This window comes from Scyliorhinus torazame, chromosome 22 (assembly GCF_047496885.1).
Source record: "Scyliorhinus torazame isolate Kashiwa2021f chromosome 22, sScyTor2.1, whole genome shotgun sequence".
NCBI lineage: Eukaryota > Metazoa > Chordata > Chondrichthyes > Carcharhiniformes > Scyliorhinidae > Scyliorhinus > Scyliorhinus torazame.
This window is the reverse complement of record NC_092728.1, coordinates 105,646,114-105,670,170: the sequence shown is the minus strand read 5'-3', so window position 1 is coordinate 105,670,170 and position 24,057 is coordinate 105,646,114. Positions and strand designations below refer to the sequence as shown.

Sequence of the window (24,057 nt, the reverse complement as noted above, 5' to 3'; positions counted from 1 at the left end):
GTGGGAAATTTGGCCAGTTGGATAACGAACTGGCTAACCGCTAGAAGTCAGAGAGTGGTGGTGGATGGCAAATATTCAGCCTGGATCCCAGTTACCAGTGGCGTACCGCAGGGATCAGTTCTGGGTCCTCTGCTGTTTGTGATTTTCATCAATGACTTGGATGAGGGAGTTGAAGGGTGGGTCAGTAAATTTGCAGACGATACGAAGATTGGTGGAGTTGTGGATAGTAAGGAGGGCTGTTGTCGGCTGCAAAGAGACATAGATAGGATGCAGAGCTGGGCTGAGAAGTGGCAGATGGAGTTTAACCCTGAAAAGTGTGAGGTTGTCCATTTTGGAAGGACAAATATGAATGCGGAATACAGGGTTAACGGTAGAGTTCTTGGCAATGTGGAGGAGCAGAGAGATCTTGGGGTCTATGTTCATACATCTTTGAAAGTTGCCACTCAAGTGGATAGAGCTGTGAAGAAGGCCTATGGTGTGCTCGCGTTCATTAACAGAGGGATTGAATTTAAGAGCCGTGAGGTGATGATGCAGCTGTACAAAACTTTGGTAAGGCCACATTTGGAGTACTGTGTACAGTTCTGGTCGCCTCATTTTAGGAAGGATGTGGAAGCTTTGGAAAAGGTGCAAAGAAGATTTACCAGGATGTTGCCTGGAATGGAGAGTAGGTCTTACGAGGAAAGGTTGAGGGTGCTAGGTCTTTTCTCATTAGAACAGAGAAGGATGAGGGGCGACTTGATAGAGGTTTATAAGATGATCAGGGGAATAGATAGAGTAGACAGTCAGAGACTTTTTCCCCGGGTGGAACAAACCATTACAAGGGGACATAAATTTAAGGTGAAAGGTGGAAGATACAGGAGGGATATCAGAGGTAGGTTCTTTACCCAGAGAGTAGTGGGGGCATGGAATGCACTGCCTGTGGAAGTAGTTGAGTCGGAAACATTAGGGACCTTCAAGCAGCTATTGGATAAGTACATGGATTACGGTAAAATGATATAGTGTAGAGTTATTTGTTCTCAAGGGCAGCGCGGTAGCATTGTGGATAGCACAATTGCTTCACAGCTCCAGGGTCCCAGGTTCGATTCCGGCTTGGGTCACTGTCTGTGCGGAGTCTGCACGTCCTCCCCGTGTCTGCGTGAGTTTCCTCCGGGTGCTCCGGTTTCCTCCCACAGTCCAAAGATGTGCGGGTTAGGTGAATTGGCCATGATAAATTGCCCTTAATGTCCAAATTGCCCTTGGTGTTGGGTGGAAGTGTTGAGTTTGGGTAGGGTGCTCTTTCCAAGAGCCGGTGCAGACTCAAAGGGCCGAATGGCCTCCTTCTGCACTGTAAATTCAATGATAATCTATGATTAATCTAGGACAAAGGTTCGGCACAACATTGTGGGCCGAAGGGCCTGTTCTGTGCTGTATTTTCTATGTTCTATGTTCTAATCCACCTACCCTGCACATCTTTGGGTTGTGGGGTCGAAACCCACGCAAATACGGGGAGAATGTGCAAACTCCACACGGACAGTGGCCCAGAGTCGGGATCGAACCTGGGACCTCGGCGCCGTGAGGCAGCAGTGCTAACCCACTGCCCCACCGTGCTGCCCAGTGTTCACATTTATAACAGAAAGGCACCATCCTCGCTCCAACCCCCAGCATTTTATGACATGTTTCCCTTACAGCCGTCTCTTAGATAGCAATGCAGATGGGATTGAGGTGTCGTACAATGCCTGTGGAGTTCTGTCTCACATTATATTCGATGGGGATGAGGCCTGGGCTATCGCAGAACCACGGCGTGTGGAAGTGATGGATCGGATGTGGCGAGCAATTTCCAGCTGGGATGAAAATTCAAGAAGAAACATTAATTATAGGTGAGCAGCAGAATCATTCCCAGTGGCAGTTTTCTAGACAGTGGCAAGTGTGTTTTAAGCTTTAAATTATTTTGTCCAGTAGCAGTGTATCTTGGCCAGTGGCAATGTGTATCTTGGCCAGTGGCTGTGTATCTTGGCCAGTGGCTGTGTATCTTGGCCAGTGACAATGTGTATCTTGGCCAGTGGCAATGTGTATCTTGGCCAGTGGCTGTGTATCTTGGCCAGTGGCAATGTGTATCTTGGCCAGTGGCAATGTGTATCTTGGTCAGTGGCAATGTGTATCTTGGTCTGTGGCAATGTGTATCTTGGCCAGTGGCTGTGTATCTTGGCCAGTGGCAATGTGTATCTTGGCCAGTGGCTGTGTATCTTGGCCAGTGACAATGTGTATCTTGGCCAGTGACAATGTGTATCTTGGCCAGTGACAATGTGTATCTTGGCCTGTGGCTGTGTATCTTGGCCAGTGGCTGTGTATCTTGGCCAGTGACAATGTGTATCTTGGCCAGTGACAATGTGTATCTTGGCCAGTGGCTGTGTATCTTGGTCTGTGGCTGTGTATCTTGGTCTGTGGCTGTGTATCTTGGCCAGTGGCTGTGTATCTTGGTCTGTGGCAATGTGCCTTGGCCAGTGGCTGTGTATCTTGGCCAGTGGCTGTGTAACTTTGTAACTTTGCCAGTGACTGTTTATCTTGGTCAGTGGCAGGGTTTCTTTTTTTAAAATAAATTTAGAGTACTAATTATCTTTTCCAATTAAGGGGCAATTTAGCATGGCCAATCCACCCACCCTGCACATCTTTGGGTTGTGGGGGTGAAACACACGCAGACCGGGGGAGAATGTGCAAACTCCACACAGACAGTGATCCGGGACTGGGATCGAACACGGGTCCTTGGTGCCGTGAGGCAGCGGTGCTAACCACTGCGCCACCGTGCCATCCTTTGGCAGGGTTTCTTGACCAGTGGTGTGATGGCTTGGCCAGTTGCGGAGATTCTTGGTTAGTGGCATGGTTTCTTGGCCAGTGGCGGGAGCGTCTTGGCCAGTGATGGGGTTTTGGCAGGTGCTGGGTTTTTTTTTGGCCAGTGATGGGGGTATTTGGCCAGTGATGGGGGTGTTTGGCCAGTGATGGGGGTATTTGCCCAGTGATGGGGGTATTTCATAGAATTTACAGTGCAGAAGGAGGCCATTCGGCCCATCGAGTCAGCACTGGCTCTTAGAAAGAGCACCCTACCCAAGCCCACACCTCCACCCTATCCCCATAACTCAGTAACCCCAGATATCCCCATTACCCAGTAACCCCACCCAACACGAAGGGCAATTTTGGACACTAAGGGCAATTTATCATGGCCAATCCACCTAACCTGCACATCTTTGGACTGTGGGAGGAAACCGGAGCACCCGGAGGAAACCCGCGCACACACGGGAAGAACGTGCAGACTCCGCACAGACAGTGACCCAAGCCGGGAATCGAACCTGGGACCCTGGAGCTGTGAAGCAATTGTGATAACCACAATGCTACCACACTGCCTATTTGGCCAGTGATGGGGGTATTTGGCCAGTGATGGGGGTATTTGGCCAGTGATGGGGGTATTTGGGCCAGTGATGGGGGTTTTGGGCCAGTGATGGGGGGTATTTGGCCAGTGATGGGTGGGTTTTGGCCAGTGATGGGTGGGTTTTGGCCAGTGATGGGGGTATTTGGCCAGTGATGGGGGTATTTGGCCAGTGATGGGGGTATTTGGCCAGTGATGGGGGTATTTGGCCAGTGATGGGGGTATTTGGCCAGTGATGGGGGTATTTGGCCAGTGATGGGGGTATTTGGCCAGTGATGGGGGTATTTGGCCAGTGATGGGGGTATTTGGCCAGTGATGGGGGTATTTGGCCAGTGATGGGGGTATTTGGCCAGTGATGGGGGTATTTGGCCAGTGATGGGGGTATTTGGCCAGTGATGGGGGTATTTGGCCAGTGATGGGGGTATTTGGCCAGTGATGGGGGTATTTGGCCAGTGATGGGGGTATTTGGCCAGTGATGGGGGTATTTGGCCAGTGATGGGGGTATTTGGCCAGTGATGGGGGTATTTGGCCAGTGATGGGGGTATTTGGCCAGTGATGGGGGTATTTGGCCAGTGATGGGGGTATTTGGCCAGTGATGGGGGTATTTGGCCAGTGATGGGGGTATTTGGCCAGTGATGGGGGTATTTGGCCAGTGATGGGGGTATTTGGCCAGTGATGGGGGAATTTGGCCAGTGATGGGGGAATTTGGCCAGTGATGGGGGAATTTGGCCAGTGATGGGGGAATTTGGCCAGTGATGGGGGAATTTGGCCAGTGATGGGGGAATTTGGCCAGTGATGGGGGAATTTGGCCAGTGATGGGGGAATTTGGCCAGTGATGGGGGAATTTGGCCAGTGATGGGGGAATTTGGCCAGTGATGGGGGAATTTGGCCAGTGATGGGGGTATTTGGCCAGTGATGGGGGTATTTGGCCAGTGATGGGGGTATTTGGCCAGTGATGGGGGTATTTGGCCAGTGATGGGGGTATTTGGCCAGTGATGGGGGTATTTGGCCAGTGATGGGGGTATTTGGCCAGTGATGGGGGTATTTGGCCAGTGATGGGGGTATTTGGCCAGTGATGGGTTTTTTGGGGCTAATGATGGGTTTTTTGGGGCTTGTGATGGGTTTTCTTTGGCTAGTGATGGGTGTTTTTTGGCTAGTGATGGGGTTTTTTGGCTAGTGATGGGGTCTTTTGGCTAGTGATGGGGTTTTTTGGCTAGTGATGGGGTTTTTTGGCTAGTGATGGGGTTTTTTGGCTAGTGATGGGGTGTTTTGGCTAGTGATGGTTTTTTTTGGCTAGTGATGGGGGTTTTTGGCTAGTGATGGGGTTTTTTTGGCTAGTGATGGGGTTTTTTTGGCTAGTGATGGGGTTTTTTTGGCCAGTGAAGGGGGTTTTTGGCCAGTGATGGGGGTTTTGTGGTCAGTGATGTTTTTTTTTAGCCAGTGATAGGGTTTTTGGCCAGGGAGAGGGTGAAATGAGCATTGAGGACAGTTTGAATTGAGGATTCCTTCCTTTTTGCAGGTCCTTTGAGCCAATCCTGCGCCTTCTCCCTCAGCGAGTGGCTCCAGTCAGCCAGCATTGGGCTACATGGGCGCTATTTAACCTCACGTCTGTCTATCGTAAGTACTGAATAATGATCTATCTCTTAATCTGTAACATAGAGTGCACGTCGTGGGAAACAGAGGACTGGTTCAGCAAGGAACATAAAGGCCTGTCACAAGCCTCTTATTGTCTGTGTGTGCTTAAGACTGACAGCACAGTGCATCATTCTGTTAATGAATTCTGTTCGATAATAACTGGCCTTTTGCCAAATCATTGCTTCCAATGCTTTCTCATTTCAATTTCTCTTTGTCTCCTCCTTGTACAGACCCCTGCCCATTCACCATCTGGGTGACTGTATGAATGTCTGACTAACCCTTTGCCTGGTGTTCACTGTGTCCTATGGATTAGGAAGATCCCAGATTCACTGCCTCTGCCTGAACTGAGCTGAATGTCTTTCGGTCTGGTTGTGATTAGGACTGTCTAATTGGCCTTGGAAAGGGTGGGAAATAATTAGCTACAATTGCCACTCCTCATGGTACAGCTCCTCATGGTCACTGTTACTGATCAGAGCATTTTACTTCCAGACGTTTTTCCATGGAATGCAGATTTCCAAGCTCTCTTGTGGTGGGATTTAAACTTGCGTTTTCTACAATGATCTGTTGAGCTGCTCGCAGAAAAATACTTTCCACTGTACCTTGGTACACGCGACAATAAACAAATCCAAATCCAATCCATTGGTAATACAGGAATGTAACTTGAAAGAACATCGCCCTCGCCCCCTTAACTTTCTTAAGCCCTGAAACCCTCTGCAGTATCTGCAATCCTCTAGTTCTGGTCTCCTGCACTTCCCCAATTTCCATCGCTCCACCATTCAGAGAATCATAGAATTTACAGTGCAGAAGGAGGCCATTCGGCCCATCGAGTCCGCGCCGTCCCTTGGAAAGAGCACCTACCCAAGCCCACACCTCCACCCAGTAACCCCACCTAACCTTTTTGGACACTAAGGGGCAATTTAACATGGCCAATCCACCTAGCCTGCACATCTTTGGACTGTGGGAGGAAACCCACGCAGGCACGGGGAGAACGTGCAGACTCCGCACAGACAGTGACCCAAGCCGGGAATCGCACCTGGGACCCTGGCACTGTGAAGCAACGGTACTAACCACTGTGCTACCGTGCTGCCCGCTATGGTCATGTGCTATGGTCATGCCTTCAGCTGACTGGGCCCTAAGCTCTGGAGATCCCTCCCTAATTATTTCTCCCCATCTCTGTCCCCTCAATTAATGCACTCCTGAAATTTAACCCTGGAATGTTTGAGGTGATGCATTTTGGAAGGGCTAAAAAGGCAGGGGAATATACAATGAACAGTAGGACTTGAGGAAGTACAGTGGACCAGAGGGACCTTGGTGTACATGTCCATAGATCCCGAAGGCAGCAGGACAGGTAGTTAAGGTAGTTAAGAGGTCATATGGGATACTTGCCTTTATTAGCCGAGGCACAGAATATCAGAGCAGGGAGGTTATGACGGAGCTGTGCAAAACGCTAGTTGGGCCACAGCTAAAGTACTGTGTGCAGTTCCGATTGCCGCACTATATGAAGGATTTGATTGCACTAGAGAGGGTGCCGAAGAGATTCACCAGGATGTTGCCTGGGCTGGAACGTTTCAGCTATGAAGGGAGGCTAGTTAGGTTGGGGTTGTTTTCCTTTCAGGGAGGGGAGCATTGATGTACAACTTTTTTTAAAAAATTTTTATTGAGGTTTTCACAAAATATCAACAACAAAATGAAAAAGGAACCCAATAGAATTAAATACAGAACAAAATAAAACAACCCCCATGTCCCCCTCTCCCTATACATAAATAATAAATTAACACCCCGAATTAACACACAGCAACTATATACACCCCCTCAGATCCCCCTGACTAAACAAAGAAAAATAAAATAGACCCCCCCCCCCCCCTGAGCTGCTGCTGCTGACCATTGTCTACCGTTCTGCCAGGAAGTCCAAGAACGGTTGCCACCGCCTGAAGAACCCTTGCACCGATCCCCTTAAGGCAAATTTCACCCTCTCCAATTTAATAAACCCCGCCATATTGTTGATCCAGGATTCCACGCTTGGGGGCCTCACATCCTTCCACTGAAGGAGAATCCTTCGCCGGGCTACCAGGGACGCAAAGGCCAGAATACCGGCCTCTTTCGCCTCCTGCACTCCCGGCTCCCCTGCAACCCCAAATATTGCGAGTCCCCAGCCCGGTTTGACCCTGGATCCTACCACCCTCAACACCGTCCTCGCTACGCCCTTCCAAAATTCCTCCAGCGCTGGGCATGCCCAGAACATATGGGTGCGATTTGCTGGGCTCCCTGAGCACCTAACACGCCTGTCCTCACCCCCAAAGACCCGGCTCATCCTTGTCCCGGTCATGTGTGCCCTGTGCAACACCTTAAACTGTATGAGGCTGAGCCTCGCGCACGAAGAGGAAGAGTTCACCCTCCCTAGGGCATCTGCCCACGTCCCCTCCTCAATCTCCTCTCCCAACTCCTCCTCCCACTTACCTTTCAACTCCACCACCGAGGCTTCCTCCTCCTGCATCACCTGATAAGTTGCCGAGATCTTCCCCTCTCCAACATTTCCCCCCCCCCCCCCCGAGAGCACCCTGTCCTGTACTGTGCGTGGCAGAAGCAGCGGGAATTCCACCACTTGCCGCCTGGCAAACGCCCTTACCTGTAAATACCTAAAGGTGTTCCCCGGGGGGGAGCCCGTACTTCTTCTCCAGCTCACCCAAGCTCGCGAACTTCCCATCCACAAACAGGTCCCCCAACCTTCTTATCCCTGCCCTGTGCCACCCTGAAAACCCTCCATCTATTCTCCCTGGGACAAACCGGTGGTTCCCCCGTATTGGGGTCCACACCGAGGCCTCCCACTTCCCCCCCCCTGTGCCGCCTTCACTGCCCCCAGATTTTGAGGATAGCCGCCACCACCGGGCTCGTGGTATACCTCATTGGAGGGAGCGGCAGCGGCGCCGTTGCCAGCGCCTCCAGACTCGTACCCTCACAAGACGCCGTCTCCAGCCTCTTCCATGCAGCCCCCTCCCCCTCAATCACCCACTTGCGCACCATCGCCACATTGGCGGCCCAATAGTACCCACAGAGGTTGGGCAGTGCCAGCCCCCCCCCCATCCCTACTCCGCTCCAGGAACACCCTTCCTTCCCTCGGAGTCCCTCGCGCCCACACAAACCCCGTTATGCTCCTGTTGACCCTCCTAAAGAAGACCTTCGGGATAAGAATGGGGAGGCACTGGAACAGGAACAAAAACCTTGGGAGCACCGTTATCTTACGTGACTGCACCCTACCCGCCAGGGACAGCGGCAACGAGTCCCACCTCTTGAACACCTCCTCCATTTGCTCCACTAGCCTCGTGAAGTTAAGTCTATGCAGGGCCCCCCAGCTCCTGGCCACCTGGACCCCAAATATCTGAAGCTCCTCTCCGTGCTTTTTAGTGGGAGCTCGCCAATCCCCCTCTCCTGGCCCCCTGGGTGAACCACGAACAACTCGCTCTTCCCCATGTTGAACTTGTACCCCGAGAAATCCCCGAAGCCCCTAAGGATCCTCAGACCTCCTCTTGTTCGTGGCCACACTCTCCATCGGGACCTCGTACAACAGCCTAACCCACCTGACAAACCCCTCCCCAAACCCGAACCTCTTCAGCACCTCCCACAAGTACTCCCACTCTACCCTATCGAAGGCCTTCTCAGCGTCCATCGCCACCACTATCTCCGCCTCCCCCTCCCTCGCCGGCATCATAATAACGTTCAGGAGCCTCCGCACATTCACGTTTAACTGCCTCCCCTTCACGAACCCCGTCTGGTCTTCGTGGATCACCTGCGGCACACAATCCTCAATTCTTGTGGCTAAGACCTTCGCCAGCACCTTGGCATCTACATTTAGCAAGGAAATCGGTCTGTAAGACCCACATTGCAGGGGATCCTTGTCCCGCTTAAGGATCAAGGAGATCAGTGCCCGGGACATCGTTGGGGGCAAAGCCCGGGGGGGGGGGCCTCATTGCCACCCTTGCCTCATTGAAGGTCCTAACTAGCAACGGGCCCAACAGGTCCACATATTTTTTGTAGAATTCGACCGGGAAACCGTCCGGCCCCGGTGCCTTCCCCGCCTGCATGCTCCCTATCCCTCTGGCCAGCTCCTCCAGCCCAATCGGGGCCCCCAATCCCGCCATCAGTCCCTCCTCCACCTTCGGAAACCTCAATTGGTCCAGAAAGCGGACCATCCCTCCCTCCTCCAGTGGGGGCTCGGACCGATATAGTTCCTCATAAATGTCCCTGAAGATCCCATTGATGCCAACCACACTCCCTCCCCTATCCTTAACTCCCCCGATCTCCCTAGCTGCGTCCCGCTTCCGAAGCTGATGCGCCAGCACCCGACTTGCCTTTTCCCCATATTCATAAACCGCCCCCAGGGCCTTCCATCACTGCGCCTCCGCCTTCCTGGTGGTCAACAGATCGAATTCGACCTGGACGCTACGCCTCTCCCTCAACAATCCCTCTTCAGGCACCTCCGCATACCTCCTGTCTACCCTCACCATCTCCCCCACCAGCCTCTCCCTCTCCCTCTGCTCCCTCCTCTCCTTGTGGGCCCTAATGGAGATCAGCTCTCCCCTAACCACCGCCTTCAGCGCCTCCCAGACCATCCCCACTCTGACCTCCCCGTTATCGTTGGCCTCCAGGTATCTCTCTATACTTCCTCGGACCCGCTCGCTCACCTCCTCGTCCGCCAACAGCCCCACCTCCAAGCGCCACAACGGGCACTGGTCCCTCTCCTCCCCCAGCTCTAGGTCTACCCAATGCGGGGCGTGATCCGAAATGGCTATTGCGAGTACTCTGTATCCTCTACTCTCGCTATCAGCGCCCTACTCATAATAAAAAAGTCGATCCGGGAGTAAGCCTTATGGACATGTGAGAAGAATGAAAATTCCCTAGCCCCGGCCTTGCAAATCTCCAAGAGTCCACCCCTCCCATCTGGTCCATATACCCCCTCAGCACTTTAGCCGCCGCCGGCTTCCTACCCATCCTAGACCTGGAGCGATCCAGTGCCGGATCCAGCACCTTGTTAAAGTCTCCCCCCCATTATCAGGCCCCCCACTTCCACGTCTGGGATCCGACCCAACATGCGCCACATAAAACCCGCATCGTGCCAGTTCGGGGTGTACACGTTGACCAGCACCACCCTCTCCCCTTGCAGCTTACCACTTACTATTATGTAACTGCCGCCATTATCTGCCACAATGCTCGACGCCTCGAACGACACCCTCTTTCCCACCAAGATCGCCACCCCCCCCCCCCCCCCCGATTTTTGGCATCCAGCCCCGAATGAAACACCTGACCTACCCACCCCTTCCTCAATCTTACCTGGTCTACCACCTTCAGGTGTGTCTCCTGGAGCATGACCATAGCCGCCTTCAGCCCCTTCAGGTGCGCGAACACCCGGTCCCGCTTGACCGGCCCGTTCAGTCCCCTTACATTCCAGGTTATCAGCCGGATCAGGGGGCTACCCGCCCCCCTCCCCCGCCGACTAGCCATAACCCCTCCTCGGCCAGCCACGCGCCCGCACCCCAGACCCGGCCCGGTCCCCACAGCGGCATACCCCCGTCCCAACCCCCTCTACTCGCTCCAGCTCCCCCTTGACCATACCAGCAGCAACTCGACCCCCCGGCTAGGACCCCTCCTAGCTGCTTTGCTCCTCCCATTGCACTCCCGCAAGTCAGCTGACTCCTGCCGACCCCGGCCACTCCCGCCTCTCCTTCGACTCCTCCCATTGTGGGACATACCCTCCTCCTCCGTTACCCGTCCACAGGCTCTCCGCCTCCCCCTTCCATCCCAAGCGCGAGAAACAACTCTCGCTTCCCTGCCCTGGCCCCACTCCCTCCAGCGCGGGAAAAAGCCCGCGCTTTCCATCTGCCCGGCCCCGCCACCTCTGACGCAGCTCCTTTTACAGGCCCAGTCCCCTCACCCCCGACTCGGGCCTCACCCTCCCCCGCGGGGCCCCATCCCCCCTACCAGCCATCCACCCCTACTCCATTTACTTACCCCCCTCCAAGAGCCCACCCGCCAGACCCAACCAAAACAGTGCCCAACCCACCCTAACCACCCACACCAACCCAAAAAGAAACAAGAGCAAAGAACCCCCCCCTCAAAATGTAACACACCAACAGCAATCCGCGACCACCCATCGCGACCCTCAGTTTGTGTCCAGCTTCTCGGCCTGAACAAAGGCCCACGCCTCCTCCGGGGACTCAAAATAATGGTGCCGGTCCTTGTAGGAGATCCACAGTCGCGCCGGCTGCAACATGCCAAACTTCACCCCCTTTCTGTGCAGCGCCGCCTTCGCCCGGTTGTACCCGGCCCGCTTCTTCGCCACCTCCGCGCTCCAGTCCTGGTAGATTCGAACCTCCGCGTTCTCCCACCTGCTGCTCCTCTCTTTCTTGGCCCACCTGAGCGTGCTCACCCGTTCAGCGAACAGATGAAACCGCACCAGCACCGCCCGCGGAGGCCCGTTAGCCTTGGGCCTCCTCGCCAGCACTCTCTGGGCCCCTCCCAGCTCCAGGGGCCCCTGGAAGGACCCCGCTCCCATCAGCGAGTTTAACATGGTGACCACATAGGCCCCCACGTCCGACCCCTCCAGCCCCTCCGGGAGGCCCAGGATCCGCAAATTCTTCCGCCTCGACCGATTCTCCATCTCCTCGAACCGTTCCTGCCATTTCTTGTGGAGCGCCTCGTGCGCCTCCACCTTTACCGCAAGGCCTAAGATCTCGTCCTTGTTGTCTGAGATCTTTTGTCGGACCTCGCGCATTGCCACCCACTGTGCCGACTGGGTCTCCAGCATCTTGTCGGTCGCAGCCTTCATCGGCTCCATCAGGTCCGCTTTGAGCTCCCTGAAGCAGCGCTGGATAACCTCCTGCATCCACGCTGCCTGGTCCCCGCCCACCGCCATTTTGCTCTTCTTCCCTCGCACCTTCTTTGGGTTCACCACCACTTTTTTAGTCGCCCCGCTCCGAGTCCAAGCCATACACTGTCGGGGAAATGTTGCAATCTTCTTCCCACACCAGGAAATTTCGAAAAAATGTTGTTGGGGGCCCTGAAAAGAGCCCAAAAGTCCATTCCAAGCAGGAGCTGCCGAACGTGCGACTTAGCTCTGCATAGCCGCAACCGGTAGTCCGATGTACAAAATTATGAGGGACATAGATGGCACTTAAAATGCCACAGGAGGGCAACACGGTGGCGCAGTGGATTAGCCCTGCTGCCTCACGGCGCCGAGGTCCCAGGTTCGATCCCGGCTCTGGGTCACCGTCTGTGTGGAGTTTGCACATTCTCCCCGTGTTTGCGTGGGTTTTGCCCCCACAACCCAAAAATGTGCAGAGTAAGTGGATTGGCCACGCTAAATTGCCCCTTAATTGGAAAAAAAATAATTGGATACTCTAAAAACAATTTTAAATGCCACAGGATACAAGGCTACCGACCAGGTTCTAGAAAATGGGATTAGAATACGTAGCTGTTTGATGGCCGGCACAGATACAATGGGCTGAATGGCCTCTTTTTGTGCTGTAAAGCTCTATGACTCTGTTAACTCTTTGACAAAGCTATTGTTCAGCTGTCCTAATATCGCCGTACTAGGCAAGGTGAGAAGTCTTGTCTGATTTATGCTCCTGGGAAGCAATTTAGGATGTTTTATTATGTTAGTAGCACTGGATAAATGCAATTTGCTGAGTTAACCACATGGTCTGGGCAGCAGTCACATAAACCAGACCTGGTGGGGGCGGCAGAGTCCCTATCCTGAAAGACATTCATAGAATGATACAGCACAGGAGGACATTCTGCCCAATGTTCCTGTACTGGGATTAGTGAACTTGTTGGGTTTTCATGGCAACTTCACAACTTGTTCTGGCAGGATTTGAACTTGCAACCTGTGAATCACCAGCTCAATACTATAACCACCAACGCGGGAATACCCTGTGCTGGGGAATTTCAGTCTACGTTGTGTCCAATCCTGACAGACACGATGCCCTGAATGGCCTCCCTTTCTGCGATAAATATTCTGTGTCTCTGTGACATGTACCCATGAGGAAGAGCGAAACCGATTCACTGCACAACGCCCCGAACCCCAAATGTTGAATTTCAAGCACCGTGTTTGCAGAAAGGATTGAAATGGCGATTGGGTGTAAAATGTTGCATTATAAAGTTCAGCGCTGTTTCAAATGTCGCACCTGAGCTGAAGCGCTTTGTGAACCTGCCGTTTAATGGTTTAATTCCTTAGCTGAGAAATACTGCCCGTTGCTGATAAAAGAGAACGGAATTGAACTGCTGAAAGGAGTGATCGAGAGCGATGCAGCTAGACCGGAGACCAAAGCAATGGCAAGGTACGTGAAGCACTCAAACTCACAATTGTCTGGCACGTCCCATTCAGGAAGCATCAAGCCAGAAGTCATAGGGCAGACATGGTTCGGTCCAATCCCTTAACCACTGATGCCTTGGTTTCAATCCAAACCAGATTTATGGTACCAATCTCTCAAGGTCCAAATTCTAAGAAGTGAACCTCCTAAAAGTGCCCTCAAATTGACAGTTCCATTTACACTAGAGTCCAGTTGAAGCTACATTCACGGGGCTGGGGGAGCGTCCCAATCCTGAGAAATCCCATCCTTGAAACCCAGGGAACTCGGTCCTTTTTGTGTTGAATAATGCTTACTCACCTGGTTTACCCCATTGAATTTCCTGAACATGTGGGTTTGGAAAAGGGCCGTTCCCATGACTGTTTTCCCATTAGCAGATAAATCCTAAATCAGAACACTGAGATGTGTGAAAATCATTAGCTTGAGATATCTGCAGATTAATGGGGCAAAGTTTCCCCCAAGCAAAAACTTTATCATATGTACCTATTCAGCCTTGGTAATAAAAGAAGGGATATTCCTGGATTAGTTAACCGGTGAGAGAAATGGAAATGTTGCTCATCCATCGCAGAAGCATTTCTGAGATTGAATCGGCACAAACACGTTAATACACACGTGCGTGCTTGTGTTCTCTGCTGTGGTGACCTGGGACTTGCAGACTCTGCTTTCAATAAGCGGCATGGTGGGACAGGGGCGGCACAGTGGTTAGCACTGCTGCCCCACAGCTCCAGAGACCCTGCTTCAATTCCGGCCTCGGGTGACTGTGTGGAGTCTGCATGTTCTCCCTGTGTCTGTGGGGGTTTCCTCCGGCACTCCGGTTTCCTCCCGCAGCCCAAAGATGTGCGGGTTAGGTGGATTGGCCATGATAAATTGCCACTTGATGTCCAAAAGGTTAGTTGGGGTTATGGGGTGGAAGCGTGGGTTTAAGTAGGATGTTCTTTCAGTGTGTCGGTGCAGACTTGATGGGCCGAATGGTCTCCGTCTGCACTGTAAATTCGATGAAGTGGAGGGGGAATAAAACTCCTTTTGATGAGCAGCGACATTCAAATGCACTTGACAAATATTATTCAGACTAAATATTAATGTGCAATTGAGGCTGTTCACTCAACTGTTTGAAGCTGCTCGTTGTTCTTCTGTTTCTCTATTCAACAGCCAGGTCATCAGTTTCTGCAAGAACTTTCGAGAGGAGCGGATGGACACATCCAGATAAAGGCTGAGGACGGGCTGTCACCGACTCTCACTACTTCCTGTCATGCGTGGCATCTGTGTAAATAATGAGGAACCTTCTGTACTGCCACACAACAATGCATCAGATGCATCGTATGGAGGAGCCTCTGTGTGTGACACACTGTTTCAAGATGACACGCAGGGGAAACATTTGGTGTTGCACAAGAAAATGTTAATTCACATCATTTTTATTGAATGAGGCATTAGCGTTTTCTCCCTCTTGCTCTTTTCCTCTCACCCTTTTGACTTCCTTTATTCTCTGTCATTTTTCCTCATCTCCATGGTTTCTCAATCTCTTTTCTTTTTTTTCTCTCTCGACTCCCCCCCCCCCCTGTTTTTTTCCTTCCAACCTGTCTCCCTCCCACTCTCTCTCTCTCTCTTGCCCTTCATTTCCTCACCACCTCTCCATAAATTGTGCTTCCAAGGTTTGTCTTGAATCTTTTTGATTGTGAAACCCCTCGGACTGTGCCCGTTACTCAAATGTCAACGGTTATAAACTTTTAGGAGAAAGACAAACAGAATAATGAATAAATGACTTGTTGTTCAGGTACCTGTTAACTGTACACATGCTCGGGGCGAGGTGTTTGGTTATTCAGTTCCTGTTGGTGGGCTGGTAACCAGCAGAGCAACTGAAGATACAGTATTTATCCAATTCCCTCGGGAGGATTTGTTACGCTCAACGTTAATTACACGCCAGAATCTCATGAAAGCACTCCTATTATAAGTCAATCTGCAGAATTAATTCAATATATTTGATTCTTTAAATGATACATTGGCATGGCCTCAAAAGAGAAACTGAAGTTTCTCCCCGGCAGAGAGTTGACCCGACTGCTTTGGGTTCACAGTCGGCGTGCTGGTTGTTACAGTGGTGTGTAAGTAACTGTCAATGACTTGGTTTAAACCAGTGCTTTACTGCTGCATTCTCCCAATATTAGCTAATTGATCTATTCTTAGGAGATGTTTGTTTTTGCCTCTTGATGCTTTCTGCCTGTCCCCCACCCCACAATATCTCTATCCCCCTGCTCCCCTCAAATCTTTTCACTATCTTCTTGATCTTATTTGAACAGTCAATGAGGTCCAGTCACCCTTCACTCGCTGGAGCAGCTCCCTCAGGCATGTTTCTGTGGCGTCCTGACTCGTTCCATGGAACTGTTGCAGCGGCACTTCACACGTTCTGTGGAACTACAGTTTCCAGGTTTTGCTGATTTCCCACGCAGCAGAGTGCTGAGCCAGTGCTTTTCTTGTTAATCCATGTCCGTACCAGTCAGAGACACCAGTCAGAGTTAAAACAAGTTTGATAGTACCACTCATCCAGCGCCTAGTCAATGGACCAACTCTACCTTTGCCTAACTGAGTGACGTGGTAGTTCCTTACCTTCAGGCTTGCTCTGTTTCTGCGCAGCCGAGAGTCGAAACACACCGAGAAGGCCATTGTCAACGTGGAACATGTGAACCGCTGCAGTCTGAGGATCTTTTTGCAACAAGGCAGTAAAAAGCTGGCTTTCAGCCTTCGGATTGAGGGGGAAACAGCCTCCTGTAGGTGGAGGCTGCTGGAAGTCAGAATCCATCAGCTGCATCTCACAATGGAGGTTTTGGTAGCATTGCACCCCACACCACTGGAGGGTCCCCAGACACTCTTCTTAAAACTGGAGTCTCACTGACCAGGGTAGAGGCAGGGAAGTCCTATTTAACTTCCATTTGCCAAAATAACTAATCCAGCCGACCATTTCCTGATGGGACAGGATACACCCTGATAATATGGTCCTGCCTCTCAGCAGAATTGAAGACATGAAGGTGCACAGGAAATCTGACCCGTGCAAACCCCTGGTTACACGAGAAGAGCCGCCCACACTTTTGTGGGACTCCCTTTATTTTGAGAAAATAACATTTTCTACTTCATTGGCTGTGAAGTGCTTTTGGACACCATGGGTGGGGGGGGGGGGGGGGAACGCACCACTGTAACATGGGATGAGTCAGGACGACACAGAAGAGTTCTTCCTTTCTTAAAAGGCGAAGAAAGGAGATGAGTAGAAAATGGCCGATATTGCAGTCAGGGGGGAGTTAAGTGCTGTAGAACAGGCAACTTGTAGAACAGCCAATGAGCATTGAGAGCACAAGAATGGAGAGGTCAGATGCCACAGTTCAGAGGTGCTGCGTCTCTTTCTATTCATTCGTGGGATATGGGCATCTCTGGCTAGACCAGCATCTGTTGCCCACTCCTAATTGCCCTCAAGAAGGTGGTGGTGAGCTGCCTTCTTGAGGCACTGCAGTCCATGAGGTGTCGTTACATCCACAGTGCTGTTAGGGAGGATGTTCCAGGGGTCTGACCCAGCAACAGTGAAGGAACAGCGATATATTTCCAAGTCAAGATAATGAGAGGCTTGGAGGGGGAATCTCCAGGTGGTGGCGTTCCCATGTGTCTGCTGTCCTTGCTGGACAGACATACAGGGATGTCATGGTGCCCCAACCTACCCAGCTGCCAATCCTCAACCTAGGCACCTGGTGTCTGTAGGATATAGAGAGCCACATAGCTCAGTTGACCTCACCCAGTCCACATGCTGAAGCTTTTTAATGATTGATGTGCAGGGGCCATGGCTCAGTTCCCACTTTGCTCCCCCTGCTCCTCTCCCTTTTGTCATTTCTCGCCTCTGCCCCCCTTTTTTTTCTTTTGTTTAGAAATTTAGAGTCGCCAATTATTTTTCTTTTCCAATTAAGGGGCAGTTTAGCGTGGCCTAAACCAGCACATCTTTGGGTTGTGGGGGTGAAACCCACGTAGACATCTCTGCCCTCTTCTCCCGCCTCCTCTCATCCGCCCTTCTCTTCTTCTCTGCCCTCTTCTTCAGCCTCCTCTCCGCACCGTCTCTTCTGCCTCCTCCTCTTCTCTACCCCTCTCCCTGGCCAGGCGCACTGAAACCAATCGAGGACCCGAGCTGAAAGCATCCGACTCAGCACACCAGAGAAGACATGTGCATACTCTTCGTGATGTAGCTGAACTTGTCACAGGGAAATGGCCTAATCCACAGAGCCATCTAACAACTGCAGGATGTGCTCAAACCAAAGGTTTTCTGAGTTGCTGATGGAGATAATACCCGAAGACTAGGTTTCATTCTAAGGGTGCAAGTATTTTAACATTTTATGTAATGTTTTTATGCATCTCGACCATAGGGGTAAGGATGTGAGACAACCGATCGTGCATGAATCCTGATCTTGTGTCTTTATAAATGTTAAATGGACACACAGAGAGAGAAGGACAGTGTCCATGCGTTTGAACTGTGGAGTAAATACAAGCTTTTTTACATTTCTTTGTCCTGAAGTAAGGTGTGATGTGCAGCTGTGAATCGCGGGGATGTTTGATACAAAATACATTCAACTCCTCGGACTCTCAAACTCTGCTCTCCCCCCTCAAATACAAAGCGGAGCTACAAAGAAATCCTCCAGCTGATGTCTCTTCCCGATGCAGTCTAGAACATAGAACTGCACAGCACAGGCCCTTCGGCCCACGATCTCTCCAACATTGGGGCTCCCTCCGAAGCTTTCTTCAGAAAGGACAAAGCCAATTCTCCAACGTTAATCGCGCTTAAACAAAAAAGATCTTCCAGCCTTAAAAATCGAAGATAAGTTATTGGTTTAAAAAAAAAGGGCCAAATATTTAACAAGGACATTTGGAATGACAAAACTGAGGGGGTGTTAGGGTCCCTGCGTCAGAGCTCGTCAGGAAACAGAACCCCTCCCATTATCAGCTAAATCAGTGATGGGCAACCCAGGCTGGTGAGTGGGCTGGTGAGTGACTCTCCTACCTCTCAGTGGGCCTCATGATTGAAATCGGGCTTATTTACTAACTGTCAATAAGATTGAATACATTTAATACATGCCAAATATTTCATATATAACAAGTTATAGAAAATGCTTAATCATTCATATATTAATAGAACTGACATCAACTCCAAATGGTAAATATTTACTCTTGATTGGGCCGGAGGGAGCACAGGGCTCTCACGGTCACTGTTGTGAGCAGTCGGCACCACCTCACTCCACGTGCTCGATCTATGTGCAGCTCATTTCAGTCGCAGCGGTGGGCAAAATAGCCACACTGATGGAAACCAGGGGAATGTGGCCATCAGAGAGCTCACACTGGTGAAAGACCTTTCAGTTGCTCCATGTGTGGGAAGAGAATCACTCATTCATCCAGTCTGGTGAAGCACCAAAGAGTTCACAGTGGGGAGAGGCTGTTCATTTGCTTCATTCTAAGGGTGCAAGTCTTAGAATGTCTCCTGGGCCGTATTTGGCCCCTGGGCTGCGGGCTGCCGAGTATTTGGCCCCTGGGCTGGGTATTTGGCCCCTGGGCTGCGGGCTGCCGAGCACTGAGCTGTATCAATACAGCATTGGGCCACGTTCCAATCTGTACCCATCTCTTCACTCTATATGTGTTGTGTGCTTCTTTGAACGTGGGCAGCAGCCGGGATGTACTGTTATTTCTGGAGCTCTTCTGCGTTTTAATGGTTAAGCGGGCATCGGAGCTGTTCCAGTTCCTGTACACCAGCGGAGAACCTCCTCACCTTACCTCGTGGTGCAGGGGTGAGGGAGAGGAGCAATTCCAGGAATCACAGGCAGACTATTGTGTGGGTTTCAGCAGATGATAAGACCACAGGAGGTCCTTGTTAATTCTGTTGTGTGTGTGTAGGTTGCAACACTCATCCCTGTGCCACATGGGAATCGATAAAGAAACAAATAACTGAAAATAGTCAGCAAGTCCAGATTTTCTATAAATTTCAGATTCCCAGCATGCACAGGGATTTTATTTTATTTTAGAATTGATTCAGAATTTAACTTCTATTCCCTTCCCCCCCACATGTTAATTTATTTTCATAGAATTTTCTCCCCCATTGAAACTCCACCTGCCAGGCTACTGTGTGACCCACTGTGTCACCTATCCAAGGCACCTCCATCCCACCCACCTGCCCATCTCACAACAGTCCTTTGCTCCTTCACCATCACCTGATGCTCTACTGGGAAACGTCTTGTCAGGATTGTTCCTTCATCTACACAAACCATACTGCGAATGAAGCCAGCTACAGGAATCTAGTGGTGCTTAAGTAAAACAGTGACCTTAGTCTTAGCCTTAGTCTTGCGGTTCAGTCTGTCACTCAAACCGGTCTTTTCCCTGCCTCGATGAGATATCGCAGATCACACATTGAGCAAAGTTGCATTTGGCCCAAAGCCAGCACAACAAGACTGCATTTGGTCTTTGAAATTGTAGAACCTCTGGCTTGGGGGGGTGGGGGTGGAGAGGAAGACTTGGGATGGTTTCAGAAGAGAATGCTGGAAATTCAAAATGATATCACAGACGCCTGCGGATCCTGATAGAGAGGAGGCAAGTTTTCAAGGACCCTGTTTGGTACAGAAATCAACAGCTCAGAACCATTAAGTCCCTCTTTACTCTTCAGACACTGATTGCGTGTTCTCAGTTTGAGGAGCCTGTAGCTTGGGGTCTGTAGCTTGAATCCACACTTGTCCACTGAACATGTGCTGTTGCTTAATGAGCCCATGGATATTGGCTGGTGTATTCTACAGCATCAATTGCCTTAATGTATCTTCAGGTTGCCCTTACCTATATAGTCTTTGTATCTTACCTCCTTGATTTCACTTTTTTGTTGATTATATTTAATCCTTGTCTTTTTGAAAAGTGCATGTGAAACTTGAATGAAGGGGCAGGGTAGTGGTTTTTACTGTACAAAGCATTGAGCTCAATGAAATCTGAATTCAAATAGCCCCTACTCTCACTCCATGTAAAGTACCACACACGGATGCATCTATAAGGCAGATGCACCCAATTAAAACAAATACAAGAGACAAAGCAGAATTAGATTTGAGTTGTTTTGAAAGCAGTTGACTTGTTGATATCTGTTGTATAACGGAAAAGAAAATCTTTATAGTTTTACATTGCGAAAGGGATGTTGGAACTTCACCTTGTGTCAGTGCTGACTTTACTCTGGGTCAGGTGTTTGACCAATTGGAGGCATTGAAGGGGAGCTCAGTGGGAAGCAGCCTCTCACCTGAATCAGATATCATGGGTTCAAGCCCTCACTCCAAAGGATTGAGCACATAATCCAGGCCGACACTCCCAGTGCATTACTGAATGAATGCTGCGCTGCCAGAGGTGCAATTTTTCAGATGAGACATTAAACTTGGGCCCAGCCTGCCCTCTACAGGTGGACAAAAATGTTGCCACTGGCACTGTTTCAAAGAAGTGCCCAGGCCAATACAAATCCCACAACCAACACCAGCAGAAACAGCTCAACCAGCGATTCATTCATTGGTTCTTTGTGGGAGCTTACTCAGCATTGAGGTTCCCAGTTTTGCAACGATGACTATACTTTTTTAAATTGTCTTTAAAATTTAGAGTACCCAATTATTATTGAGTGGGTTGTGGGGGTGAAACCCACGCAGACACGGGGATAATGTGCAAACTTCGCACAGACAGTGACCCAGGGCCGGGATTCGAAGCCGGGTCCTCAGCGCTGTAGTCCCAGTGCTAACCACTGTGCCACCGTGCTGCCCTGATGACTACACTTTTAAAGAACTCGGCTGCAAAGTACTTTCCTTGAGATGTTGTAAGTCTTTTTTTGGTGCAGGCCAGGAATCTGCCAATCACCTCCTCTGTCCCCAACCAAAGCTTAGTTGTTTAAGCTGCCAAGGACATTCTGTTGGTGCATTAATGAGGGAGTGCTGCATCTTCACAGATGCTGCCTTTTGGATGAAACATTCAGCTGAGACCCTATCTATTTTCAGTTGGCGGTGAAAGATCTCATGGATTACTTTCAAAGAACATGAGTATACTCCCTAGTGTTCTGGTCAATATTTTGTCTCACCTAACATCCCAAAAACAAACTGGTCATGTTGTTTGTGAGACAATGCCGTCTGCAAATTGGTTGCCTTGTTTCCTGCATTATTACAGAGACTACACTTCAAAAGTACTAAACTGGCTGTAAAGTGCTTCGGAATGTTCTGAAATTTGAAAGGTGCTGTATAAATATAAATTTATTTCTTCTTCACTTGCTGCCAAATATATTATTGTGTTGTTGGGTAGTTTCTTTTTTATTAATTACTTTTTCTGAGTTACAAAACCACGGCCCAAGAGTGTGGTCGGGGGCTCCAAAAAAAACAAGGGAAACATACCAGATCTGAGCCAAAAGGCAGAGCAGATACTACACTTCATCTTAGCCAAAAGACGAGAAGCGATTTGTTGGGTAGTTTCAATAACTCCTGAAGACTGTCAGCTGCAAACACACTCACTTTATTCCAGTGTATTTACAATTAAAAAAATTTTTAGAGTACCCAATTCATTTTTTCCAACTAAGGGGCAATTTACCGTGGCCAATCCACCTAGCCTGCACATCTTTGGGTTGCGGGGGCAAAACCCACGCAAAAACGGGGAGAATGTGCAAACTCCACGCGGACAGTGACCCAGAGCCGGGATCGAACCTGGGACCTCGGCGCCGTGAGGCAACAGGACTAACCCTCTGCGCCACCGTGCTGCCCGTGTAGTTACAATTATGGGAACTTTTCCGTGCACTAGCTTTTTTCCATGCTGCTTTCTCTAGATTCTCAGGTCACACGAATATATGTCACATACTTCTATGACACTGCAGATCAGAGGCAGACTTACACTTTTCGGGCCCTGAGCTCTCCCTCTTTGCGGAGCCCCCACTTCATGCCCCGCCCTCTAGTGACCTGGCAGCCCTCCCTAAATGACATCAAGCACCTCCCATGATGTCAATGTCCTCCTTACCCTACACACCCTCAGCTCACACAATGCAAGCCACAAAAAAATAAAAATCACTGCTTAACTGCGTTAGTGCTCTTTAACTTATGAGAACAAGCCTGTGTCTGGTAAATTGAAATCCACAATGTAAGCCACAACAACCCAAAGTCAAGCCTCGATGACCACATGTGCTCCTGGGTGGCTGCTGGCCTTCCCTGGCCACACTCCGTCCTCCTCAACCATGGCCTGGAGGTTAAGAGTCGCCCCGTTTCTTTTCTTCTGAAAAAATATATTTTATTCGTAAAATATCTGAAAGAACACAAAACACATTTCAAAGTGGCCGTCACAAAAAATGCAATAATATTCAGGTTCTCTATGAACATCATGGCTGTCAAATAAACATTATAGACATTTCAAAATGGTCATTACAAAAAGTGCAATGGTATTTAAGTTGTCTACCTTATCAAGTTGCACTTTGAGGTGCTTCAATACAATTGTGATGCATGTATTCACTATACATTCAATGTGAGTTATTCGAGGGAATTCTGTACAATGCTCATCCCCTCGGTTGACTGTGGCTGAAAGAACATAGGCAACAACCTTTCCCCATTGAACCTTTACAGCAGTTGACCCAAGAATCCTTTGTTGCTGTATCGGTCCCAACAGCGTCACCAATACTGTGGGTATTTCTATTTATCTTAGTGAACCACAAGCCTTCCCTTATACCGATCAAATGACCACACAACCAGTTAGTTCAAAAGATGGTTTATTTACATACACAAGAGTTATCTCAACATGCAAACACAATATCTACTCCGAGTTAAACTACACCTATCCGCTACAATAACCTATACTTAACTTCAGGGCACTGTGTAAATGGATAAGGCCTTTATCTGGATTTCACTTGGCTGGTTCGAAGAAAGTGGCTCTGTCTCTGCTGGGCTCATCCGTCAGGTAGCGATCGTTGGTCTTGAACTTGGCTGGCTGTTCCTGCTGCAATTGGGTTGGCACAGGCCGGATCCAAAAGAGACAGAACACATGGCTGTGTCCTCTTTTATCCCTCTGGGATTTCGCACTCTTTGGGGCGGTCCTTAACCTTGGACCCAATAGTTCGACAGGGCTCTGATCACTGTTGTCGATTTTGGCCAATAAAGGGGCGAGTGCCTTAGTGGCTGGGCGGGTCCTTAGCGGTCATTGACCTTGGCAGTTGTGCTTTCTGAGTAAGGGGAGTGGTGCCGATCAGTCTGTGGCTGTACTGGTTGCTTGATTGGAGTTCTATTGTCCTGGGAAAATGGGCCATTAAAATGCAAACGAGTGGAGATTTCGATCAGGTCTGGTTAACTGTGTTTTAGATACACAAAGGCTGTGTATCTGTCTGAGTCCTGGGTTGACCATAATTCCCATGGTCTTTTGCAGGTGGCCATCTTAGATGGCTACACCTTTAACACATAGTCATGGACTTTGGAATGTGCCAGTGTACAACATTGGCCGGGGACAACTCTTTGGGCTGGAAGACCAACAAGTTTCGGGCAGACCAAAAAGCGCCTTTCACCAAGTTTTAAAAAAATAATTTTAGAGTACCCAATTCATTTTTTTCCAATTAAGGGGAATTAGTGTGGCCAATCCACCTTACCCGGCACATCCTTGGGTTGTGGGGGTGAAACCCACGCAAACACGGGG

The 24,057-nt window shown here is 50.0% G+C and overlaps 1 protein-coding gene across 1 annotated transcript in view; it reads left to right on the top strand.

Moving 5' to 3' along the window:
* The window catches only part of zer1 (zyg-11 related, cell cycle regulator), a 50,655-nt gene extending 28,988 nt beyond the window's left edge, over positions 1–21,667 (top strand). Inside the window, exons 13-16 of the mRNA XM_072488845.1 lie at positions 1,668–1,856; positions 4,917–5,014; positions 13,260–13,362; positions 14,542–21,667. Of these exons, the coding sequence (XP_072344946.1) occupies positions 1,668–1,856; positions 4,917–5,014; positions 13,260–13,362; positions 14,542–14,599 (448 nt within the window). The 3' untranslated portion in view covers positions 14,600–21,667. The remainder of the gene's footprint in view (positions 1–1,667; positions 1,857–4,916; positions 5,015–13,259; positions 13,363–14,541) is intronic.
* The last annotated feature ends 2,390 nt before the right edge of the window (positions 21,668–24,057 follow it).